Source organism: Trachinotus anak, unplaced genomic scaffold, assembly GCF_046630095.1.
Source record: "Trachinotus anak isolate AG129_WGS33_773 ecotype Australia unplaced genomic scaffold, CSIRO_AGI_Tana_v1 ptg000004l, whole genome shotgun sequence".
Taxonomy (NCBI): Eukaryota; Metazoa; Chordata; class Actinopteri; order Carangiformes; family Carangidae; genus Trachinotus; species Trachinotus anak.
The window spans coordinates 25,137,710-25,159,162 of record NW_027273855.1 but is presented as its reverse complement, the minus strand read 5'-3'; the positions used below and the strand labels follow the sequence as shown (position 1 = coordinate 25,159,162).

General features: G+C 38.5%; 2 protein-coding genes across 4 annotated transcripts; both read left to right on the top strand.

The window, feature by feature from the left end:
• Positions 1-1,367: 1,367 nt before the first annotated feature.
• ctdsp2 (CTD (carboxy-terminal domain, RNA polymerase II, polypeptide A) small phosphatase 2) lies at positions 1,368-12,331 on the top strand. Of its 2 annotated transcripts, none has more exons than XM_071477432.1 (7): positions 1,368-1,500; positions 5,720-5,883; positions 7,130-7,231; positions 7,690-7,746; positions 8,394-8,486; positions 9,458-9,643; positions 10,512-12,331. In XM_071477432.1, exons 1-7 carry the CDS (start codon positions 1,494-1,496, stop codon positions 10,635-10,637), a joined length of 735 nt encoding a protein of 244 aa, XP_071333533.1. In that variant the 5' UTR covers positions 1,368-1,493; the 3' UTR covers positions 10,638-12,331. The 2 variants fall into 2 exon arrangements, with proteins under 2 accessions (XP_071333533.1, XP_071333532.1); XM_071477431.1 differs by lacking the exon at positions 1,368-1,500 and adding an exon at positions 2,294-3,004.
• Positions 12,332-14,628: 2,297 nt separating this feature from the next.
• Positions 14,629-20,811, top strand: tegt (testis enhanced gene transcript (BAX inhibitor 1)). Of its 2 annotated transcripts, none has more exons than XM_071477433.1 (10): positions 14,629-14,777; positions 15,848-15,956; positions 16,069-16,177; positions 16,763-16,883; positions 17,225-17,273; positions 17,504-17,601; positions 17,798-17,877; positions 17,969-18,069; positions 18,497-18,572; positions 19,792-20,811. In XM_071477433.1, exons 2-10 carry the CDS (start codon positions 15,901-15,903, stop codon positions 19,813-19,815), a joined length of 714 nt encoding a protein of 237 aa, XP_071333534.1. In that variant the 5' UTR covers positions 14,629-14,777; positions 15,848-15,900; the 3' UTR covers positions 19,816-20,811. The 2 variants fall into 2 exon arrangements, with proteins under 2 accessions (XP_071333534.1, XP_071333535.1); XM_071477434.1 differs by having other exon boundaries at positions 14,678-14,925.
• Positions 20,812-21,453: the final 642 nt, after the last annotated feature.

The following is a 21,453-nucleotide window of genomic DNA, read 5'->3' as shown; positions in this document are numbered from 1 at the left end:
GTGATTTACTTTTCCTTCCTCTTCATGTTGTTTTATGTGCCTGTGCATTAGTTCTGTTGCCTGCTGAAGGGATGAATGTACTTTTTGACATGTATCTGGTGTTTGAAGTCACATGTTTTGGACAGATTTTCCATGGGTACGACTGCAGCACCCTGCAACACCCCGTCCGGGCCCTCCTTAACACCATTTGACCCCTTTGCTCTTTCTGTCGGCCTGCCTCTGTCTTTTCTGAGGAATGCACATGCAAAGTTACCAGACGCAAGCAAAGATAATGAATTTCAAGTTGATTTAGTAAACAGTGGCATCAGCTTTAAAACCACATGACATTTTCCAGCTGTGCGGTCCATACTTATTATGTATATATTTTTACACAGATCTGTCAGTGCTGCCTTAAAATGTCCGACACCAGGAATGCAAACAGCAGGGCCATTCTTGTTTATGCCTTGCATTGTGGCCACTGTGGGCACTGGCTGAGCTTGTGGTGTAATGGGCCCACATGTGTTTGGAATGGGGAGCCTGGCTATCTCAACTGTGTAGTTATTCCTTTATTAACAAGTTTATTTTCATTGTTTCTGTCTATTTTGCTCAGCTCAACAGTCCTCCAGTTGTATGCTGTGTGTTGTTATCTTCGTCATTCATGTGTGTGTGTGTTTTATGTGCTTAAATGCAGCAAATAGCTGCTGTTACCTAATTTCACAGCATAGTTGTTCACCGTGCACTGCAACAAGAAGATCAGTGTGATTTACTCAGAAGTTTCTTGCAGTTCTGCAGGCACTGCAGAACCTCCATGTTGTATATACAAATATCTGGGGACCCACTAGTTGACCACATTGCCTAACATGGTGTCAAACCCACTTCTATTTATTTGAACAAGGTAAAACAAATGTGTTTTAGTCCCAGCTGCTCAGAAAATGACTATACTATACTCAGTACAGTGAAAAATACTTTTAAAATAACAGGGTCTGTCTGCATCTTAGTACAGCTTATTTTAATTTAAACCAAAAGTAGCAGCAGCTATTCATGTGTGTTTTTTTCTGAATTATCCCCTGGATTTAGACCCTAATAATGACTCTTTTTAGTCCTAACTAGGCAGAATTTCAACATGATGCAACGTGATGTTTATGACCAGCAGTGTCATGGTAAAGTAACTGTGTTAGAGTCTGGGTGCTCTGTTGTTGCACAAATGTTCGGTGATTGCCGTAACGCAGTGGTTCCCAGAGTAAAGTCCCCCAGCGTTCTGCAGGCAAAACAAGTTACAGTTTCATTTTACTCATGTGTCACTAGAAAGAAGAGAAATGAGAGAGAAAATGAAAGGAGCCTGGGTCACTGGTTTCACTCTGCCCTCTGTTACCTCCAGACATGGAGTACTTCTGAGGAACAGTTACCATGTAGTTCTGTGTAGAGTTATATCTCCCAGCCAAGCTCTGCTGATGTGGAGGCTGTGGGGGTCCTTCAGATGAAGAGACACTGGAGAGCTCTCCCTGATTACATACATGATAGGTATAGTACAACTATTTACAGTTTCCTTTTAAGATTAACACTTTACTTCAGGTCCCCCTGTTGTTAAAGTTGTTAACATTAATAAGCACTTGTATCTGCTTATATTGCAGTGTTACAAACAACTTAATAAATGTTTATATAATGCAGGGGAGGTTAAAGTGTCGACTATTGTAAGTACTAATAACAGTAATGCACCCCACCCCACTGAGTAGTTTTGGTTTCCATATTAATCAGACATTATGATATCGCAATTTTACTAAAAAAAAAAAACAAAACAAAACGCGTGTTAGGGTCACTGTGATGGAAAAGATGAACTGATCCCAGTATCACATCTAACCGAGCCCTGATATTTCTGTAACGTTTGGGGAAAACTGCATTATTTTGGCCTATAATGGAAAATTTCATATACCCCCCAGCCGTATATACGCATATATTCAAGTTGAATAACAGATAAAGTCACAAAAAATGCACAATAGAAGCAACAAATGAAGGATTTTATAGAAAATAAAATACTGTATAAACAAAAACAAAAAAAAAACATACGTTAAATAAATGAGTGCGATTTCCGAGAAAGAACACAAAATACATGGTTTGGTTTTTTTTTCACTTGTGTGTTAAATTAGCAGCAGAGATGCAAACTTGTTTATTTATGTGTTAAAATAATTTACAAACACCGTGATGGAGAGACGCGCTGGAATGTGTTCGCTGCGGAGCGTGCGGGACGGGAAGGAATGCCTTAGCCACGCCCCTCCCTCCGCCCGGCCGTCCAATCAGGGGGCAGAGACCGTTTCAAGGCGCCCGCGGAGTCCCAACCGTAGAAAAACAAAACCTCGGATAACAACAAAACTCGTATTTTACATCTAACTACACACCGGAGGCCGTTTTTCTGCACCGAAACCCGCTCCCGGCGCCGGTTCTCGGTGGTTTCCGTCGCTCTTTGGGGCCTTTCGGGCGATGTTGTTTATCTGTAGTAAAGGGGGGCTTGAAACCGCCCTCCCTTGCCCCATTTCCTCGGTTGTTTTCCTTCTCTCGCCTGGATTCTCCATGTTGTTGGTGCGAAAGTGAGGACTTCGCTGCGGCGGGAGACGGAGGCTTGCTCGGCGATTTTTACCAGCAATAACAGCGGTAAACCCGACACCACGGAGCGGGCAGAGACTCGAATTGCCTCCCGAAAAACATATCCAAGTGCCTTGCCCCCCTCCCCAGGCGGACCTCCGAGAGAAGAAGAAGAAGGAGAAGGAGAAGAAGAAGAAGGAGAAACGGCGGGGGATAAAGAAACCCAGGAGCAAGACACATCCCGCTCTCACCGAGGACCGTAACTGAGGCGGATGACAAGTTACCTCGGCGAATAATTGAGTCGACTTGTCAGCGAAACCCAATGAGGGATGCCCGTCGGTTCTCGGGGACAGGATTTGAGGATTTTGAGGGCTCCGTGATTGTCAGATGGAAAGTTCTGTTATCACCCAAGTGCAGAAAGAAGACGTTCAAGTGTCACCGAAAACAGGTGAGGAGGGCCCGGGTTATATGAGCTCTAAACCCCCCCCCAACACCTGCCTGATGCGGCTCGGTGTTAATCGATTATTTTCTGAATAGTGATCGGGGGATTGGTGTCCGGGGGAAGCCTGTGGTGGGGCCATTTGACAGTTGAGCCCTGCGGACGCTGGTGGAGCGCGCATTGCCTTTCTTCTTCTTCTTCTTCTTCTTCTTCTTCTTCTTCTTCTTCTTCTTCTTCTTCTTCTTCTTACATTTACCAACTAGAATCTGTAACATGCAGATCCAACTCCTCTAAAATACAAAGTGCCTTAGTTAAAAAAAACAAAAAACAAAAAAAAAAAACATACATACTTGTCTTTGCTCATGATTCCCCCCCAGCAGCTGCAGCCTTTAGTTGTTTTTCTCCAGAGATCACCTGCAGATCATAAAGAGCATTCAACTGCTGAATTAAAAAAATATAAGATTGAATATCATGTAATAATAACCTGATATCAGAAGACAGATGATTCTATAGCTCACTCTGCTTTACCACAGCTGAGTTATTCATGTTGTATTGGATATAAGCTCAAGCACAAGTTCCCAGTCTCCATTACGCACTGGGTTTGCCATCCAGAGCTTAGCTATTGTTGATCCTGTTTTTGTCGGTCCTCTCTCTCTCTCTCTCTCTCTTTGCCAGTGGGTGCTCTTATTGTGCAAATCTGTGTCGCTTCTTAACATGTGGTGTTGCGATTAACACCGAGGTCTTCTCCGTGCTGTGCTGCTGGTGATCACGGCCAGCTCTCCAAACCCAGCAGCCGTGTATTTATATCAGGCTGCAGCTTGTTTGGCACCATCCCATATCCCACTACTACCAGGTACAACAGCGTGAGGACCTCGTCTGTCTCCGCAGGTTTGCACAGTGCAAACCAGGCTGTTTTGTCCATTTCTAAACTACAGTGTGGTGTTGTGTTTATATTTTGGTCACAGATCAGTGCGCGTCACTGGCGTTATGGAAAGACTCCTGCTGCTGCTGCTGCTGCTGCTTTATTCTATCTGATTCTGGAAAGACAAACAGCAAAGGCTCTGTATTAAAATCCTGATGTGTGTTAGAGGCAGAAAGGTGTGAAGGGGTCCGGAGTGGGGCCGTATAGAAACACCAGGTGCCGCGGTATTGACAGCGGAATGCACAAACACACCCCTCTGCACACGCCCATTGTAGCGCCGTTTCAAAGATTTCGTTGTTTGCACGTTTTCCTTGTCCCTGAAAGAGGCTCTGCTCATTGATTCTGCCTCCTTTATACCGTGCATGTTGCGTGATTGTGGTGCGTTTTGCCTCAGGTCATGTTTTATGTTGAGAAAATGATTCACACTGTCTATAAATTAATATATAAATATATATAAATATCCATATATTGCCTTGTATGTTTTGATCTTTTGTTGGATTGAGTGGGTTTAAATGATTTATTGCATTGTGGCTTTGACAGCGTGTCACTGATAAATCTTTGTGGGATTAATCTGCTGTTATTTTTCCACCCTCTTACATGCAGGGGAGGTTTAATGTATGTGTTATGTCATACATGGCCAATACTGCCTTCCTGTGGGAAATCAATAGGCTGACTTGTGCTGACTGGCACTCAAGATTCACATCCACTGGTTTTATATCATGTGGATTGTATTGAAAATCTCTATCTTAATATTTCCAGAACAATGGTGTTGGACTAATGAAGGGCGTCTGTAGAATGACCAAATCAAGCTCCAGTGTCCTTTGTCTCTTAAACGTGGAGTTGTGTAACATGGTCACTGGTGTGTCTGCATTGTGTCTTCAGAGCACTGAGGGTCAGCAGGGTGGACACTGGAGATTATGGAAAAAACATGTGTAAATCTCTGGGAAAACAGTTGGCTGGCACACTTCTGGCTGTTTACCAGCAGCTCCTCTTTCTAGTAGGGGCTGAGTGTGTTTAGGAACTATGATGGGACTGTATTGACGGATATAAATTCAAGCAAGTCCTCACACGAAAAACACACCAGAAGGGACTTGCAAGAATGTCCCCCCCCCCCTCCCTTTTCTTTCACTGAGTCTTGGATGCGGCTAGGACACCCATCGTTACAGTGACTGATCAAAGACCTGCACAGAGCACCGAGGTGTGACTGCCTTGTCCGGCTCACTGACTGACTGCCTGTCCGTCTGGCTGTCTGGCTGTTCTGGCTGTTCTGGCTGTTCTGGCTAGCTTCAGGCAGCTCTGGAAGGTCTTAGAGTTTAAAATGGTTGGAATGTTTTCTGTCTGTGTTTTCTGTTGAAGGTACTGCTGAAAAGTGTGGGTTTTCCCGCCCTCTGTGATTATATAACATGTACCAGCCATTTCCAGCAGCAGCAGCAGCAGCAACAGCAGCAGAGGCAGGCGCATTAAAAACAGATTTCATGTGCGGGCTATGCCATCCGTGTAGACAGATGGATGGTGTCTTTAGGAGAGAGAGAGAGGAAGCTCATTTCATACATTACAAGCAGCTCATACCTATTTACTCTGAATTTCTTTTCTGGATTAGTATTTGTGACTGTTTTTTTTTGTTATATTTTTTTCATTTCTTCATTGTTTATATCAAGATCTGTTTTGTGTGTGGGGAAAAAAAAAAAAAAAAGATTAGCTGACGTGAGTTGTGGCGTGTAACTCAAAGCCCCACTTAGCATTTCCATGTTGACTACATACAGTTTTACTCATGAAAGTCTCTCTTTCTCTTTGCTGAACAGGCCAGGTGAGCCGGTCTGCCCTAAAACAGCCTCGGAGTTGTAACATCTTCAAAGCGCTCTTCTGTTGCTTCCAAGCTCAGGATGGCCCCAAACAACCACCACCACTACCACCACCTTCCCAGCAGGCCTTGCTGGATTCACAGGAAAATGGGACGGTTGTCAAGGTAACACTACTCTTATTCTAGCAACATTTCACACCACTGAAAACAATTTGAAGACCTCAGCTCAGTCCTGCCTTTGTTTTTGTTTATTTAAGATTTTTACTTCCTTGTCGCGCCCACTCATACGCTGTTCACCATAAAAGAGGAGGTGTTTGAATAGGTTGGCCATCTGTGCGAATACACTTCACATGCTGTTGTAAAAATGTGCTTATCATTGTCTTCAAGCATTGTTTTAATTTTTTTTATTGCTGCGCACTAAAACCACTACTGCACCTGCTCTGAACATCTTGAAAGCTAACCGCAACTGTCTGCGGATATGGATTCGCTTTGATGTTCACACTCGATCCTCCAAGGAAGATAAGAACGACACAGCGACTGTCAGTCCTTTAGGCAGATGGCGAGAGAGCGAGCAGAGAATGGTGTATGGTGTGCCTCGTAATTGCTGAGGTGGAGAAAAAAATAAAGCCTGGAGCGCCTGCTGCACACGACTGGCCACGCTGGTGAACGCTGTCAGCCTGATTAGAGCCTCGCTACCATGTAAGGGGCATTTTAATGAGATGCCATGTTTGTTCACATTGAGGAGTGTCCTCCAGCATCAGGAGCAAACAGGAAGCAGCATCTGTAGGGCCTGGTTATTGTCTGGCAGGCTCCCACTGAAATGAAACTGAATTAAACTTTGGTGCCGATGGGGTTATGTTGCATCTGGCTTATTGTTTAGTTGGTGAAAGAAGATTGCTGCTGCTCATGGATGGCATTTTTCTCAATCTTAATTTTCCTTTCCTTAATGGATAAGTGATTTCTGTTATGTAATATATTAATAATTCATTGCAGTTCAACTGCTGATGAGGAGCCTAGAAACAAAATGAACAGAGGGGAAAAACTAGATATCTAAAAAATTAGATTATACCAAGGTAATTTGTTCTCCCTGCAGGTGAATGCCTGTAGAGTTTAATAAGATACTGTTGGAAATATAATGAAAGGCATAAATATGCTAATCCTAAAGATGTACAACATAAAGAGCTTTTGCAGTAAATAATTACGCCCACTCCTTCAGCCATCATCACATACATGCCCTTCTAAAACTCAGTCTAATTTCCCAGAGGTAAAATCAAACAGCCAAGCTTTGACTTTCATATGAATCACTGTGCTTTTGGGACTAATCATGCTCCTCAGCCATAAATATAGCACTGACAAGACAAATGATAGGTGTTATTAAAAAGAAAAAAAAAATCTTGGTGTGTCTCCTCAGCAATCTGAACCCAGCCTCCTGCCTGAGGTGAAGGCCCAGGACCAAGGGAAGATATGCGTGGTCATAGACCTGGATGAGACGCTGGTGCACAGCTCGTTCAAGGTACCGCAGCTGTGACTCGCTAAATCATCAGATAAGCTCATTTTTGTAACATCAAGTAAATGACTATATGTTTATTCAGCTAATATATATATATATATATATATATATATACACACATATATATATATATATATATATATATATATATATATATATATATATATATATATATATATATATATATATATATATATATACATAATGGCAGCCTGAGGCTGTGGCGCATCAGCCTGCTTCTGCTGTGATCATTTGTTAATGTGTGAATTTCTTCCCACACGTGTTTGAGTAACATCAAGTGAATTATATTCTGTTTGCTGTGTACTGTGATTTACAGCAGCGTTGAGGGGTCTGGTTCTGAGTGCTCAGCGCTCAGTTGTTATGTAATGCCATGTGAATGTACACAGCGTGGCTCATGTGAATGAGCATGCCAACCATCTCCCTCTGTGTTCTCCCTCCAGCCTATTAGTAATGCAGACTTCATCGTGCCTGTGGAGATAGAGGGGACCACACACCAGGTAAACTACTGCGTGTGTGAGTGTTGTGTTTGCTGTGGAGGGGAGGGGGTTGTGTTTGTGGATGTATGTTGATGTGTTTGCAGCGGTTGCTGAGCTGAAAAGGGATGGGTCTTGTAACTGATCAGCCAGGTTTTTCACTGACGGGTGCACGGAGCCCTCTACTGGCCAGATGTTGTGGAAAAAAAAAAAAAAAGGACACTGGACGCATCAGCATGAAAATGAGTCATTTCAGCCCAGTTCATCTAAAATTTCATTAATATGCGATACAGTATATATTACTGTCTCTGTGAAGAATATGTTAGGAAAAAAAAGCTTAACCAGCACCGTGTACCGGACCATTTGTTTAACTCTGGTGTAGAGCGTTTCACTTTTAGACATGTGGAAATGTAATTAAGTCAGAAACGTGATTCCTGGGTCCCCATGTGCTGGTAAGGAATCCCCTGTGGGCCTCTGCCTGGTTCAAGTAATCCAGGATAGGCTGGTTAACACTGGCACGGCCTATTCTTGATTACTTGTTTCAGGAACTGGCTATTAGCAGCTAACGGATGGAGAAAAAAAAAAAGTTAAAATGTAAAGAAATTGAATTAAACAACAGTTGAATAGCCCTGTAGGTTGAACTGTGTGTTGACGGTCTGTTTGTTTTACAGGTGTATGTACTGAAGAGGCCGTATGTGGATGAGTTCCTGCAGAGAATGGGAGAGTTGTTTGAATGTGTGCTGTTTACAGCCAGTCTCGCTAAGGTACATCAGATACTGAAATAGATACTGAAATAAGATCTTCATATTTTATTCAGCACCTAGTGTCCTTTGTCTGATTTTTGATGTGATGTCTGATCTATCAGATGTTGTTCTGCTTTCTCTTGCATTTTAGTTCCTCTTTTACTTAGAGAGACGCTGCTTAACACACCGTTAGCCACCTTAGCAGACACCTCCCTCATGTTTAATTAAAACCATAGTCTGTTTCTGTGCTTGGTTGCACCAGCTCTTCATAAGTTCAGACTTAGTTATAATGTAATTGATCACTGAGTCGAGAATTACGCTTCATTACATTAAAATGGGTTACACCACACCACACACACACCAGGTCTTATGTGGAGATAGTTGCTACATAGCTAACTGAAACCGACTCACAAAGCTAATGTTAGTTTGCGGACATAATATGAGTGAAGACATATCTGACCTGACGCTTGATTTAAAAAAAAAAAAATGCTGTTTGGCAACGATGGAAGATTTTAAATTACATTTCACAAAAAAATAACACAACATAGCTCATATTACCAAACATTATGCTAATAACATCAGACTAAATGATTAAACAGAACAACTTACATTAGCATTATTCTGAATGATTATAACTGAGAACTAACACACACATTTCTCCTGCAGATATAAATTAAACAAAGTGAATCCTGCTAACGCTGTTATTTTTTGTAGTCATCTTACAGCTTGTGATGCTACAGTGACTTCCTTAAATTTCAATGGTGCGACCCACTTTATTAAATAACATGATTTAATAGCTAAAGTTGATATTTACTAATGAGACACACAGGATTACGAGCAGCTGGTGTAACCTGTTCCAGATGAGCAGATTTTGGATGTGTGATGCTGTAACTTAGCTATTTAGAGTAAATATCCACCATTTGTAGAAAATGCTTCATTATCCCAGCCTTTCCCTCACCTACTCCCTACATCTTCCCCCTGGCCTCCATCAGTATGCAGACCCAGTGACGGACCTGCTGGATCAGTGTGGTGTTTTCCGGGCTCGGTTATTCCGGGAATCTTGTGTATTCCATCAGGGCTGCTATGTCAAAGACTTGAGCCGCCTGGGCCGAGATCTCCACAAAACCCTCATCCTGGATAATTCTCCTGCCTCCTACATCTTCCACCCTAACAATGCTGTGAGTTTTGATCTGCTTCAGTTAGTTATGATGTGTTGAAAAATACAAATAATACTGATATCCATCATAAAAGGGATGTGGCGTCTCTGCCTCGTCAAGATCATGGTGGTCTGGAAAACTTGGTTTAAAAAAAAATGTAGCTTTTCTCCAGACCTCAAGCTTGATGGGTGGAGGTCTGGTCATATGAGATTAGCTAGTGCAAAATGATTAATCACATAATTCAAACAAATTCAAGTATTTTATAGAGTTTAAATTGTTGGCAAATTGATAAAATTAGCAGACTCGGTCCTTGATGTTTTGAGAGACAACATTTTTTAGTGCCAAAATTATTAAAATCTCATTTTGGAAGTGTATTCCTAATTTCATCCTCATTAGGGCTGCAACGAACTAACTCAAAATAATTATTTTCAATATCGATTTATCTGCAGATTCTTTTCTCAATGAATCATTTCATCTGTAAAAAGACACAAAATAGTGAAAAATACCCATTATAATTTCCCAGAGCTCAAAGTGATGTGAATAAATGTCTTGTTTTGTGTGACCAACACCCCAAAAGCCAAAGCAAGTCCTCACATTTGAGATGCTGGAACCAGATCCATTTTTAGCATTTTTGTTTGAAAAATGACAATTAAGCCATTATCATAACAGTTGCTTAATTTCTGCCAGTGGAATAATTGTTTCACTTTGAATCCTGATTTATAGGAATGTATTCTGCACACACGAGTCACATTAAAGGCTGATTAAAACTGTACACCATAAATTCATACACTGCTTTGTTTCAGTTGTGAACGTGCACATTTTGCAGGTGCAGTTGATGTGTGTTTTGTTTTTAAATCGAAGGCCAACAGTGACAGTTTGCTTTCCTCAGGTTCCTGTGGTGTCTTGGTTTGATGATGTGGAAGATGCTGAGCTGCTCAACCTTCTGCCCGTGTTTGAAGAACTTAGTCAAGCTGATGACGTTTACACCCGGCTGGACCAGCTGCGTGGACATTAAGCTCTCAGGGGACCTGCTCAGCCCCTGGTGGAGCTCCAGCTCTAAACCTCTTCGGCTACAATAGAACCATATATTGAGAATAGATGCTAGAGTTTCCAGATGTTGTTCTCCTAGCCTCTGCACAACATCATCTTTTTAGAAAGGTGTAATAGCTTGGTGTTAAGCAAATTCCAAGCTTGGAAAACACAATGTCTTTGGCTCAAACTAAACTATTGATCGGAATCCGAGGCCTTTCCTCTGAACCTCAGTGCTGATGATATTGACAACCACTATTTTCAAAGCACTATGAGAAAGAGCGAGAAACAACAACCAAAGCAGTCCCATCACAATCACTCCAGTTAGTATGAATATTAAAATGGTTCTTTTGCCAAAGCAGAAGCCTGCCTGCCCTGACTTGACTTTTGGACATTGTGTTTTTTTATTATTGTGCCTTTAAGGAACAACAAAAAAAACATCAGCTCTTTTTTTAAATTTCCACCAGATTTTATACATTTATTGATTTCTTTTTATAGGTTGTTTTATAAGGAAATCTATTTTTAAATGGTGAACATGGTTCTTCTATGCAACCCACTTCTGTGATTACATGGACAGTACCTCTCGAGTAGACAGTCAATAATTGCATTCAGCAGATGTAAACATAACTGTAGCCTTATTTACCTGTAAATGAGCAGCAAAACAAAAGTGTATTTTACTTATTTGTATTATAAACATGATTTCTACAAAACATGCAAATATACATCACTAGTGGTCAGATTAATATGATACTTTTGGTTATAAGTTAAGTAAACAGGGCAAAATCTTGTCTTTGATGGATCAGTTGGAAGCAGACACACTGGAATATGTTGGCACATAGGACCATAAACGCCACAGTTTTCAGTCAAGGTTTAATAATAGTTCATTTGTTCATATGTTTTTCTTTTATGACTATATGACAAACAACTTGCACTTGTTTTATATTGACAGTGCTGAAAGTAAAAACTGTGCCTTTGAAATTCGGACAGAGAGTGGTGTTCTGCCTGAACAGAGATTTGTAGGCCTACACACTCTGATGTGTCATGCTGAGCGTGAGAAAACACTGTCAAGAGCAAGTGTAATGCCATGTGGCTGTGGTACTTGCAGTGCAACACTTGAAAATATCAAATTTGATTTTTTTTTAACATGTATGAGTGTTTTTTCTGTATTTATTGGCCAAAAATCTGTATTGTCCAGTATTTCTTAATGCTTAACATTTTGTATTGTAGTCCATTTGCCAACTCTGAGGCTGGCCTTGTGTTTGACTGTTTTGTCTGTGCCTAAATAACAAACACTTTGCTGTCAAAGTTCATCGGTAATTCCAAGACATACGCAGTTAAATCAAATCAAAAAGATGTAAATCCAAAATTCAATCATGCAAGAGAACTTTTTTTTTTCATTTCATTACAGCAGATATTTTGTGGGATTATGTTTCTTGGGTGATATGGTTTTTCTATGATGTTTAATGCCTGATGCAATTATTGCCTGCATGTTGACTAGTAAAATATGACAATGAAAATTTACCAGTTGTGATGACCAAAAGTACTTGTTTAGACAGTCACAATTTGTCTTTGTGTATCAGAATAAATCAAAAACTCCTTTTGTCTACTTGATCTGACCAAAACTTAAAAAAACAAGGTGCTACCAATTTTTATTTTAAAATAAAAATTGGTTATATTTTACTATTTTTGTGTGTGTTCTTCTACCATGTGACACAAACAAACCGCTTTCATTAATAGTCTGAAAGAATAAAACTGCTTTTGCTGTATGTCCTCTTATAAGACAATCAATAATAATAATACAACAATAATAATAATTTTATTCAATCAAGTTCTACTCACATCTCAGGGTTACAATTTCTACTACTGCATTTTATTTAGTAGTATGCCTAGCATCACTGTACTTGTACAAAACATTACACTTAAGTAAATCCAAACAATGACCACTAGAAATACATTTTACACATATTTTTTTAACAATCTACAGTAGTGGAATGTCACTAAGCACAATCACTGAAAGACTGTACTTTGAATTACTTGAATAAGCTACTTTCATTTTACTCAACGGTTTATAAAATTATTTCATTCCATAATTATTATTACTATATAACATTATTAAGGTTAAGCATGACAAGGGCCATTCAGTGCAATGGTTACTTTTACTTTTGATACATGTCATTGCAAATACTGTTGTACTAAAGTAAAATTTAGAATATGAGACTATGTTATGTTTACATTCTGATATTGTTACTTTTACTCCCAGTAAAAATATCTGAATACTTCTTCCTCCACTGACAGTGTACTAACAGATATTAATTTAACATACATTAATTTCCATAACCAACATTAAACGCCTAAAACTTAAATACATTTGTGTAAAATTAATTTTTGGTTGACTACCATGTGTTATTGGGACTGATCTCGTGCTCTTAAACGTAACAATTTGCCAGTGGTGGACGTAATACTCAGATCCTATACTTCAGAAATGTAACAGTGCCACATTGTGAAAAATATAAGTAAAAGTCCTGCATTAAAAAAGCTTACTTATGATGATTGTTGTATTACACAAACATATCTATTTACTATTACTTATGCATTCTGTGTAACCTTTTTACAAATTTTTACATCTCTGTATAGTGTTGATGTGAAAGCCTCCAGTCTCATGAAGACATTTCTGAATAGATTTACTTACATTCTACTGATTTCATTCTTCTTATTTTCTTCTTCAACGAGTGTAAAAAATGACAACTGAATATGTTTTTACTTTAAATGTTTTTTTTCCCCTCAAAAATAGTGTCTAGCTTGAAACATAACAGAATGATCTTGCTGCACAAGAATTATGCTCAGACTTTTTTCACTTTTATTAAAGAAAATCAGACCTAAGGCCTCAATTGCAGACCAACATGACTTGATAAGAAGATTTGCACTGTATGGACAATGTAACATATTATATTTTAGAAACAGAACACAAATTCAATGAAATTGAAATACTCAATTAAAGTACAAGTACCTCAAAAGTGTACTTGAGTAATACTTGAGTACTAGTTACTTTCCGTCACTGTAATTTGCATCAGCCCTACATTTATTTTGGCTTATAATATATTTAAAACATATGTTCATCATCAATCTGAAGCTTAAAGGACTCAGTGTAGGAACCCTGCGGCTTTGCTGAAGCACTTTGTGGTGCAGCTTAATTTAGGAGTCGGCCATTTTAGGTGTACCGGGGACATTACTCGGTGACACCAGGAAGTAGCTTTGAATATAAACCATAGACTGCATGCATAAAGCCAGGCAATGGTTTTCTGTGCAGAATAACACATTTGGCGTTGAGTTAAACTAATTATAAAACAGACGACTTGTTTATTTATTGCTATTCGGGACCTGGGGAATCACCATGTTTTCGATTTCATCTTCGGGAACTTTCCAATACGCTGAAGTTAGCTTCACATTGGATGCATCAGATTAGAGATTAATTCTAACTGACAATAATAATAATAATAATAATTTTTGTTCCTCTTATTGTTGTGAAATATGTAGATCTACATCCTATTTAAAGTATTACCGTTGTTAAAACCTACTTTCAGAGCTGTGAAATCTTAATTTTATTTATGAAAGAACATCTAGACAACAATGAAACCTGGAGTAACAGGCAGACAAGGACTGTTTAACACACACTTTCCAGATTATGCTTTTGAAAACACAAAAAGAGGATTTCTGTGTTTTTCCACCAACCACACAACCAGACAAAATCCACAGACAACTAGATGTGAATCACATACCCAGAGAAGCTAAAGACACAGTTTCAAATTTTACTCTGTTTGTGACAAAACACAAAAATTCTCCTTTCTAATAAGAATTACACTCAAAAGAAGAAACAACTTAAGAGTAAAGAAAATTGTTGTAAGCATCATACACAACATTTTACAAACTTTACAAGCTTTGTGAAACCTGTGCTGTGTTTATGCTCCAACCATCGAATCTGAAGCCAACTTCAGTGTCGTCATTTTCTGGGCGTTTCCATGGTGACATCAGCAGGCCGCCGTGGGCTGACTGACACGTACTGTTTTATTAGCAAAAAAATAAAAACAGTCAGAGAGTGAGACAGCCCGGAGCAGAGGAGAGACAGGAGGTCTGTACATTATGGTGGCGTGCTGTGTCTGTGTTCTCGTTGTGTCGTATTATTGACGTTGTCTTCCCGAAAAATAAGCAAGACGTCGAATAGTGTTGACAGACGAACGGACGCTAGCTAGCTAGCTAGCTAGCCAGGCCGCTAACTGGTGAGCAGCGTTAGCTTTTAGTTTGATGGTGTTGTGCATCAGATACAGTTACTGGCTCACCGACTGTGGCTGAAGTGTTCGGCCCTATTTCTAACGACACGTTTATTTGCGGCTTAAACGAACATGGTTTCATTTTGCTGCCAGGAAACAGTCACAACGCCAAGAACGAAAATGATAGCCGGGTCTGGACGCTTGTTAGCCTGCTAAACAAGAGTGTGCGCTCGTTAACCCGACGGTGACATTTAGCGATAACCTGTTGTATAACTTCGCTAATGTTTCAGCCCCTGATCTGACTGAACTACGCATGTTAGATTGCAAAATGAGGCGTATCATTCTGGGTGGAAGCAATATTCAGAATATTTATACAGTTTAAGTGTTAGCATCTTTTGTAAACCGATCGTGTGTTTTGTCTGTAAAAATCTCAATCGGAAAAGTAGCTTTAGCTGTTACATAATTGTAGTAAAGTTAATGGTTAAAAAAAAAAAAAGGTGTTGAAATATAAATTTGCATAAAGTGAATATTCTCACCGCAGTACCAGTATAATAACAACAAAATAAAATAAAACATGCTCTTTATTTAGCATGACTCCTGTCAGTGTTATGCCATTGATGTTTTTGATATACTGATGCAGTGTATCATATTTTATGAACAGAGAATGTATTTTGTTCGGAAGACTTTAATTTGAAAAGTAACTATAGCTGTAAAATATGTGAAAATGTAGATTAAAAAGTACAGAAATTCCCTTTGAAATGTAGTAGAAGGATAGAGTATCATAAAAGGGACATAAATAAGTAAAGTGTATCAGTAAATGTAGTCGTTTTCCACTACTGATCATTGATAAATGAGCTGATAACACAGTTATCATTGTAGAATTTCATATAATTCAGACAGTTAAAGTGTAATCATATGTCTTTCTGTTCAGCGGAGACATTAGTTGAACAGAAACTTCTTCAGATCTCAATTCCTGGTGCCATCATGAACGTGTTTGACCGCAACATCAACTTTGACGCTCTCTTCAAGTTCTCCCAGATGTACGTAAGCATGTAGCAGACTGTCATATGATGTATGTCAGTCATGTACTTTATCTGCTTGAACTCAAGTTTCCATCTCTCATTCATTGTTCATTGTAATCTTTTTCTGCAGATCTCACTCAACTCAGGTGCACTTGAAGAATGTGTACTCCAGCCTGGCAGTTTGTATGTTTGTGGCTGCAGCTGGCTCCTACGTCCATGTCGTCACACGCCTCTTTCAGGTAACACTAACAACAGAGTGTTGATGCAAGGACACACAACATATATGCTGTTGTATGTATGTGGATATAGTGTATTGTCTTGTTACACCAATGTATGTTTATAGGATGTAGGAATAGCAATCATAATGAGACGTAAATGGTGCCCTTACGGAAAGTACAGACAAGAATACATACGTCTACCTAATATAACATGTTTTGCATGTTAAGTTGTTAAATCTGGAAGTCTGTGTCTTTTGTGAAGTTTAGTACTATCCAGTTTATCAGGATAATACAAGTCCCACAGGTCGAAGTACAGGTCCGTAGTTTGAATCAGAATGACTGTAAGATGTTGAGATAAGACAGAATTTTTCTTTCTTATATTAGCATCTTATTGGAATCCTAATGCTTCAGCAATATTCAACCTTTTACTGTGATATTGTACTTTTTTAAAAGGAAAGGAGAACATTTCTAAATTGGGCAGTATCATTGAAACAACTATAAAATAATTCTGTGGTTAGGATGGGGATTTAGCCTTATTTAACACAATGAGTATTTAGAAGCCACAGTGTTGCTGCCCTTATGTTTACCTTGTGCCCTTGTCCTCAGGGCGGTGTTCTGTCTGTGCTCGGCTCCCTGGGGATGATGTTCTGGCTGGCCATGACCCCACACAACTCTGAGACAGAGAGGAAGAGACTGGCTATCCTCGCAGGATTTGCCTTCCTCACAGGTAAACTGATGACGGTAGAGCAACAATATAACAAAGATATTCTGTTGCTTCTAACTTCCTCTTGGAGTGAGAAGGTTAGAGTCAACGGTCAGGCCATATACTACGTTTTGACTTGGTCTTGATGTTTGTTGCTCTGACAAAACAAGACATTTAAAAATATCATCTTGTGTTGTGGGAAAGTGGGATGGACATTTTTCATGGTTATCTTACTTTTTTTTTTAGACAAAAATTGTGGCCGTGTTAAACGTAAAAATGTTCCTTTGCATGTGAACATGTCTGTCGTTAACTTACAGTCATGTAAGAGTCTAAAAACAGTGTTTGCCTTCCCTCTCCCTCTCCAGGTGTTGGCCTTGGCCCCACACTGGACTTTGTCATCGCTGTCAATCCGAGGTATGTGAAAGGTTATTCAGTGCACATAAGCAGCCAACAAGCTGGCTGAATCTAAAGGAAACATTATAACCATCTTTAAACAGTGATTTAAACAGTGATCTTAAAACTGAACAACAAATGTGAGCAGTGTTGTGTGATGAATCTAGCCACCTGACTGTGGGTCTGTACAGGTGGAAAAGAAAGTGTGTATTTACTGAAAACGTGTTTTCTTCTGGTTTGTTTCTCCTCAGCATCATTGTGACGGCTTTCATGGGAACCTCTGTGATTTTCATTTGCTTCACTCTCAGCGCCCTCTATGCCAAACGCAGGAGCTACCTGTTCCTTGGAGGTAAAGGCAGTTTTTCATTGTGGCCCATGACTGTAACAACCATCTTCTAATACTATATTCTATAATTTAGAAAAATGCTATTTTACATAAGCAATGATGTAATTGTACAGCATTATGCATTAAGCATCATATTATTTCTTCTCCTCCAGAAAAAGTTGGTATACTTGACTTGAATGTATGTTATCTTTCTTCTCAGGCACACTGATGTCTGGCCTTTCCATTCTGTTCCTGATGTCTGTGATGAACATGTTCTTTGGATCTCTGATGCTGTTTAAGGTAGTTAAATATCCCTTACTTGAAATTTGATCTGCTGTGTGCCACAGTGAGGTGTAAATCACGTGTTTTTTTTCTTTATCTCTTCTGACAGGCACACATGTACCTTGGACTGCTCATCATGTGCGGCTTTGTGCTGTTCGACACTCAGCTCATCATTGAGAAGGCAGAGAACGGTGACAAGGACTATGTCTGGTGAGAATTTTCATCTGTCTGGGGCCCTGTCTATTCGCGCATAACTAAATATCATGCAAATACATGTTGTCGTAGTGAGATGTACAACTGAGTGTCAGTTCCTACAAAAAGACTGGTACATTGTTCTTTTTAGTTTAAGTGTTACACAAGTTCAGCACTTAAGAGATAAATGGAAAACTATTACAGTCTTTGTTGTAGAGATACTGAAAGATGTATGATAAGTGAAAGTGTTTTTTTTTTTTTTATCAGAAAGAATACATAATGATTCTGAAAGAAACTTTGTGTGTGTGTGTGTGTGTGTGTGTGTGTATGTGTGTGTGTATTTATATATATATATACATATATACACATACATATACATATGTATATGTGTATATGTATATGTATATGTATGTATATACATTTTTATAATTTTTTTTTTTTGAAGGCACTGTGTGGACCTGTTCCTGGATTTCGTCACCATCTTCAGGAAGCTGATGGTCATTCTTGCCTTGAACGATAAGGTACTGAGCATACTGCACAATTCTTCTGTTTTAAAAGTTAAAGTCTGGTCATACTCTACATTTCTCTCAACAAATTACATGAAAGGAGTAACTGTTGTTTCACCAATACTATAGAGTAAATGCTGTTATGGTTGGCTCACCCAAATCACAAAGAACAACATATTTTCTCATTTAGCCCTAGTAGAATCTAGCCATGCAAATACTTTTGGTTTTCTTTGCTGAAGTTTTGAGATATCTGACACTTTGCCACCACCCCAATACAGTGGCAGCGGGTGGAATTTAGTTTGTGGTGCACAAAACAATTACAAAGCAAATAACATTTGAATAAGTCAATAGCAACATATCTTTTCAGAAACTTTTTTCTGTTTGTTAAAAACTGCTTTGTGCAGCGAAAACAAGAGTTTCATTTGTCTCCTTTGTATTCAGTTTTACCTCATTTGCATATTTCCAATGTATGCTATGTGATACTTCTACTCCACTACATTTATTTGACAAATACAGTTAATAGTTATTTTTCAGATCAAGATTTTACATTAAAAAAAACAAGCAATAAGTTTTTGCATTGTATTTCATGAAACAACTGTCTTGTGGCTCCTTATCATGTTTGAGTTGTTAGGAGTTTCAACAGACATTTACCCTCTAACAAAATTTTTTTTTGCTTTGTAGAGAAAAGACAAAAAAAAAAAAAATCTGAATTTGTTTGGGAGAATTATTATTTATTCTTTCTTTTGTTACTCATCTCACAACCTCTTAGATTTATGTTATGGCCCTTTGGAGGAAGCCGACACCCAGATAAGAAAGCTCTGGAATAAACTGACTAACTGTATAATAAGTAATTGCACCACTTTGAGCAGCTATAACGGTAAAATGTGTTTATACACTGATGCATCAATATACACATTATACTAATGTTATATATAGGTATTTATCAGTCAGAACGAGTACTTTTATCTTTGGTGCTTTAAGTACATTTTGCTAAGTAAAACTTTGAATTCTAGACTTGTAATGGAGTATTTTCACATTGTATTGTTACGTTTACTTCAAGGATCGTTGGAGTGATGACAGTTTTCAGAGGTGGATATCTCAAAACTCTCAGCGCATGTTTAACTAAATCTGTCTGCATGGCTTGATACGATCAAAGTCTTTTTTCATGGTGATTAACTGCTATGAGTGACACGGTCTGTTTTTAATTGTGTTTTTTTTTTTGTCCCTTTTTCAGGACAAGAAGAAGGAAAAGAAGTAAAGAACGTTTGAGAAGTTGAAAAAAAAAAAAAAAACAATCTGTCAGAAAAGGCACAATTTGCAGCGCACTTGGTGCTTTTCACTTTCTGTCTTCATTTCTTGAATTAACTCCTATGTGGTCTTATATTATTGAAATTCCTTTGATTTATTTTTGAAACTTACAACTGGGGTTGAATGTAAGTTTATGGTACACTAATGCTAGTCCCATCTTGGCTGTGAATGGAGTGTAGACTAAAGCTGCAGTGATCAGTCTTGGCCTGTAGAGGGAAGCGTTGCTTCATGAAGGCTTAGCAGCTGAGCAGCACTTAATGAGGATTTTTATATTACTGTTATTTAGTGCCATAAATTAATTACATGATAGGCTCCTTTTAGTGGGTCGTGAGCTTCTGAGAATGATCGTTGTTTCATTTGAAGTTATGTAATTTCTTTCGTTGATTTTGCTTATTTATAGTTTTCCTCTGTACTTTTCTTTAGCGGAGTGTCACAAGATATGATGTCCCATGATTCTGACAACACATCCCTTTTTCAGAAATTTTCCTTCTTAATTGTTTTTTTTTGGGTTTTTTTTCCACAAATTTTGTTTTGTGACCGAAATTTTGAGAAAGATGGTGAAACCTTGTAATGACACTGACACAAACCATGACAGCCTGTCAGACTCATGATTTACAGTAACTCACTCAGATGGACTCACAGCCACTCGGTGGTCTGGATTTTGGATTCTGGCTGGTGGAGGAGTCCGTGCCATCTGTCCTTGTTTTCAACTGAAACAAAAACAGGCAAGTTATTCACACCACTCCCCTTGTAAATTTCTCCAAATATCTGTTGTCTAGGAATTAGTTTGCCAAATAATGTGACGTTAACCTTACAATTTGGCATTAGTACTATTTTTTTTTTTTTGTTTTTTTTGGAAAGTGTATACTGTGAAGAATTTATTTTATTGATGTAAAATTGAAACTAATAATTTGATACATTTGCTCAAATAAATGTGTTGAACGTATTGAAAGAAAGTGATAGTGTGTCCCAGCATATTTACCACTTCCTGGTGAAAGTAGTGGAACCCATAAGCAGAGGTAGTAATACCTTTTTAAAATACTAAATTACAAGTATTTTAACTTCAAATGTTTAGAGATGCCACCATTAGATGAATTGATAAGTCAGTCGTCAGATATTCACATTTTCTGGTTCAAGCATCTCAAATGTGCAGATTTACTGCTTTTCTTTGTGACATCCCTGTAAATTTAATATTTTTAGGTTTTGATCATACAAAAAAAAAGCAATGCTCTATATATAGATTTCAATAATTGTTTGATTATTCAATAGCAAAAATAATTGTTAGCTGCAGCCCTGAAATGTTACTAAAGTAAATTACTAGTGTGCTATTAGCAAAATGTGCATTAAAAGTAATACTCTGAGTCATACTATTATTATTGGATGATTATTACTAATTTGTTGTTGTTCACACTAAATTTGTAGTCAGAGCTAATTTCAATTTTCTATATATATTTTTTCTATGTAAAATCTTAGCTGACAGATGTCGTGAAGTAAAAAGTAAAATATTTCTCTCTGAAAGGTAGAGTAGAAGTATAAACTGAAATTACCTTAGTCCCTTAAAATTTGTACTGAAGGACTGAGTAAATGT

Excerpts from the sequence above, each read along its gene's own strand:
- ctdsp2 (XM_071477431.1), top strand. The coding sequence starts at position 2,944 with ATGGAAAGTTCTGTTATCACCCAAGTGCAGAAAGAAGACGTTCAAGTG. Across the intron at positions 8,487-9,457 it reads TTACAGCCAGTCTCGCTAAG|TATGCAGACCCAGTGACGGA; the intron begins GTACATCAGATA and ends GGCCTCCATCAG. Across the intron at positions 9,644-10,511 it reads TCTTCCACCCTAACAATGCT|GTTCCTGTGGTGTCTTGGTT; the intron begins GTGAGTTTTGAT and ends TGCTTTCCTCAG.
- tegt (XM_071477433.1), top strand. The coding sequence starts at position 15,901 with ATGAACGTGTTTGACCGCAACATCAACTTTGACGCTCTCTTCAAGTTC. Across the intron at positions 16,178-16,762 it reads TCGTCACACGCCTCTTTCAG|GGCGGTGTTCTGTCTGTGCT; the intron begins GTAACACTAACA and ends CCTTGTCCTCAG. Across the intron at positions 16,884-17,224 it reads AGGATTTGCCTTCCTCACAG|GTGTTGGCCTTGGCCCCACA; the intron begins GTAAACTGATGA and ends CTCCCTCTCCAG.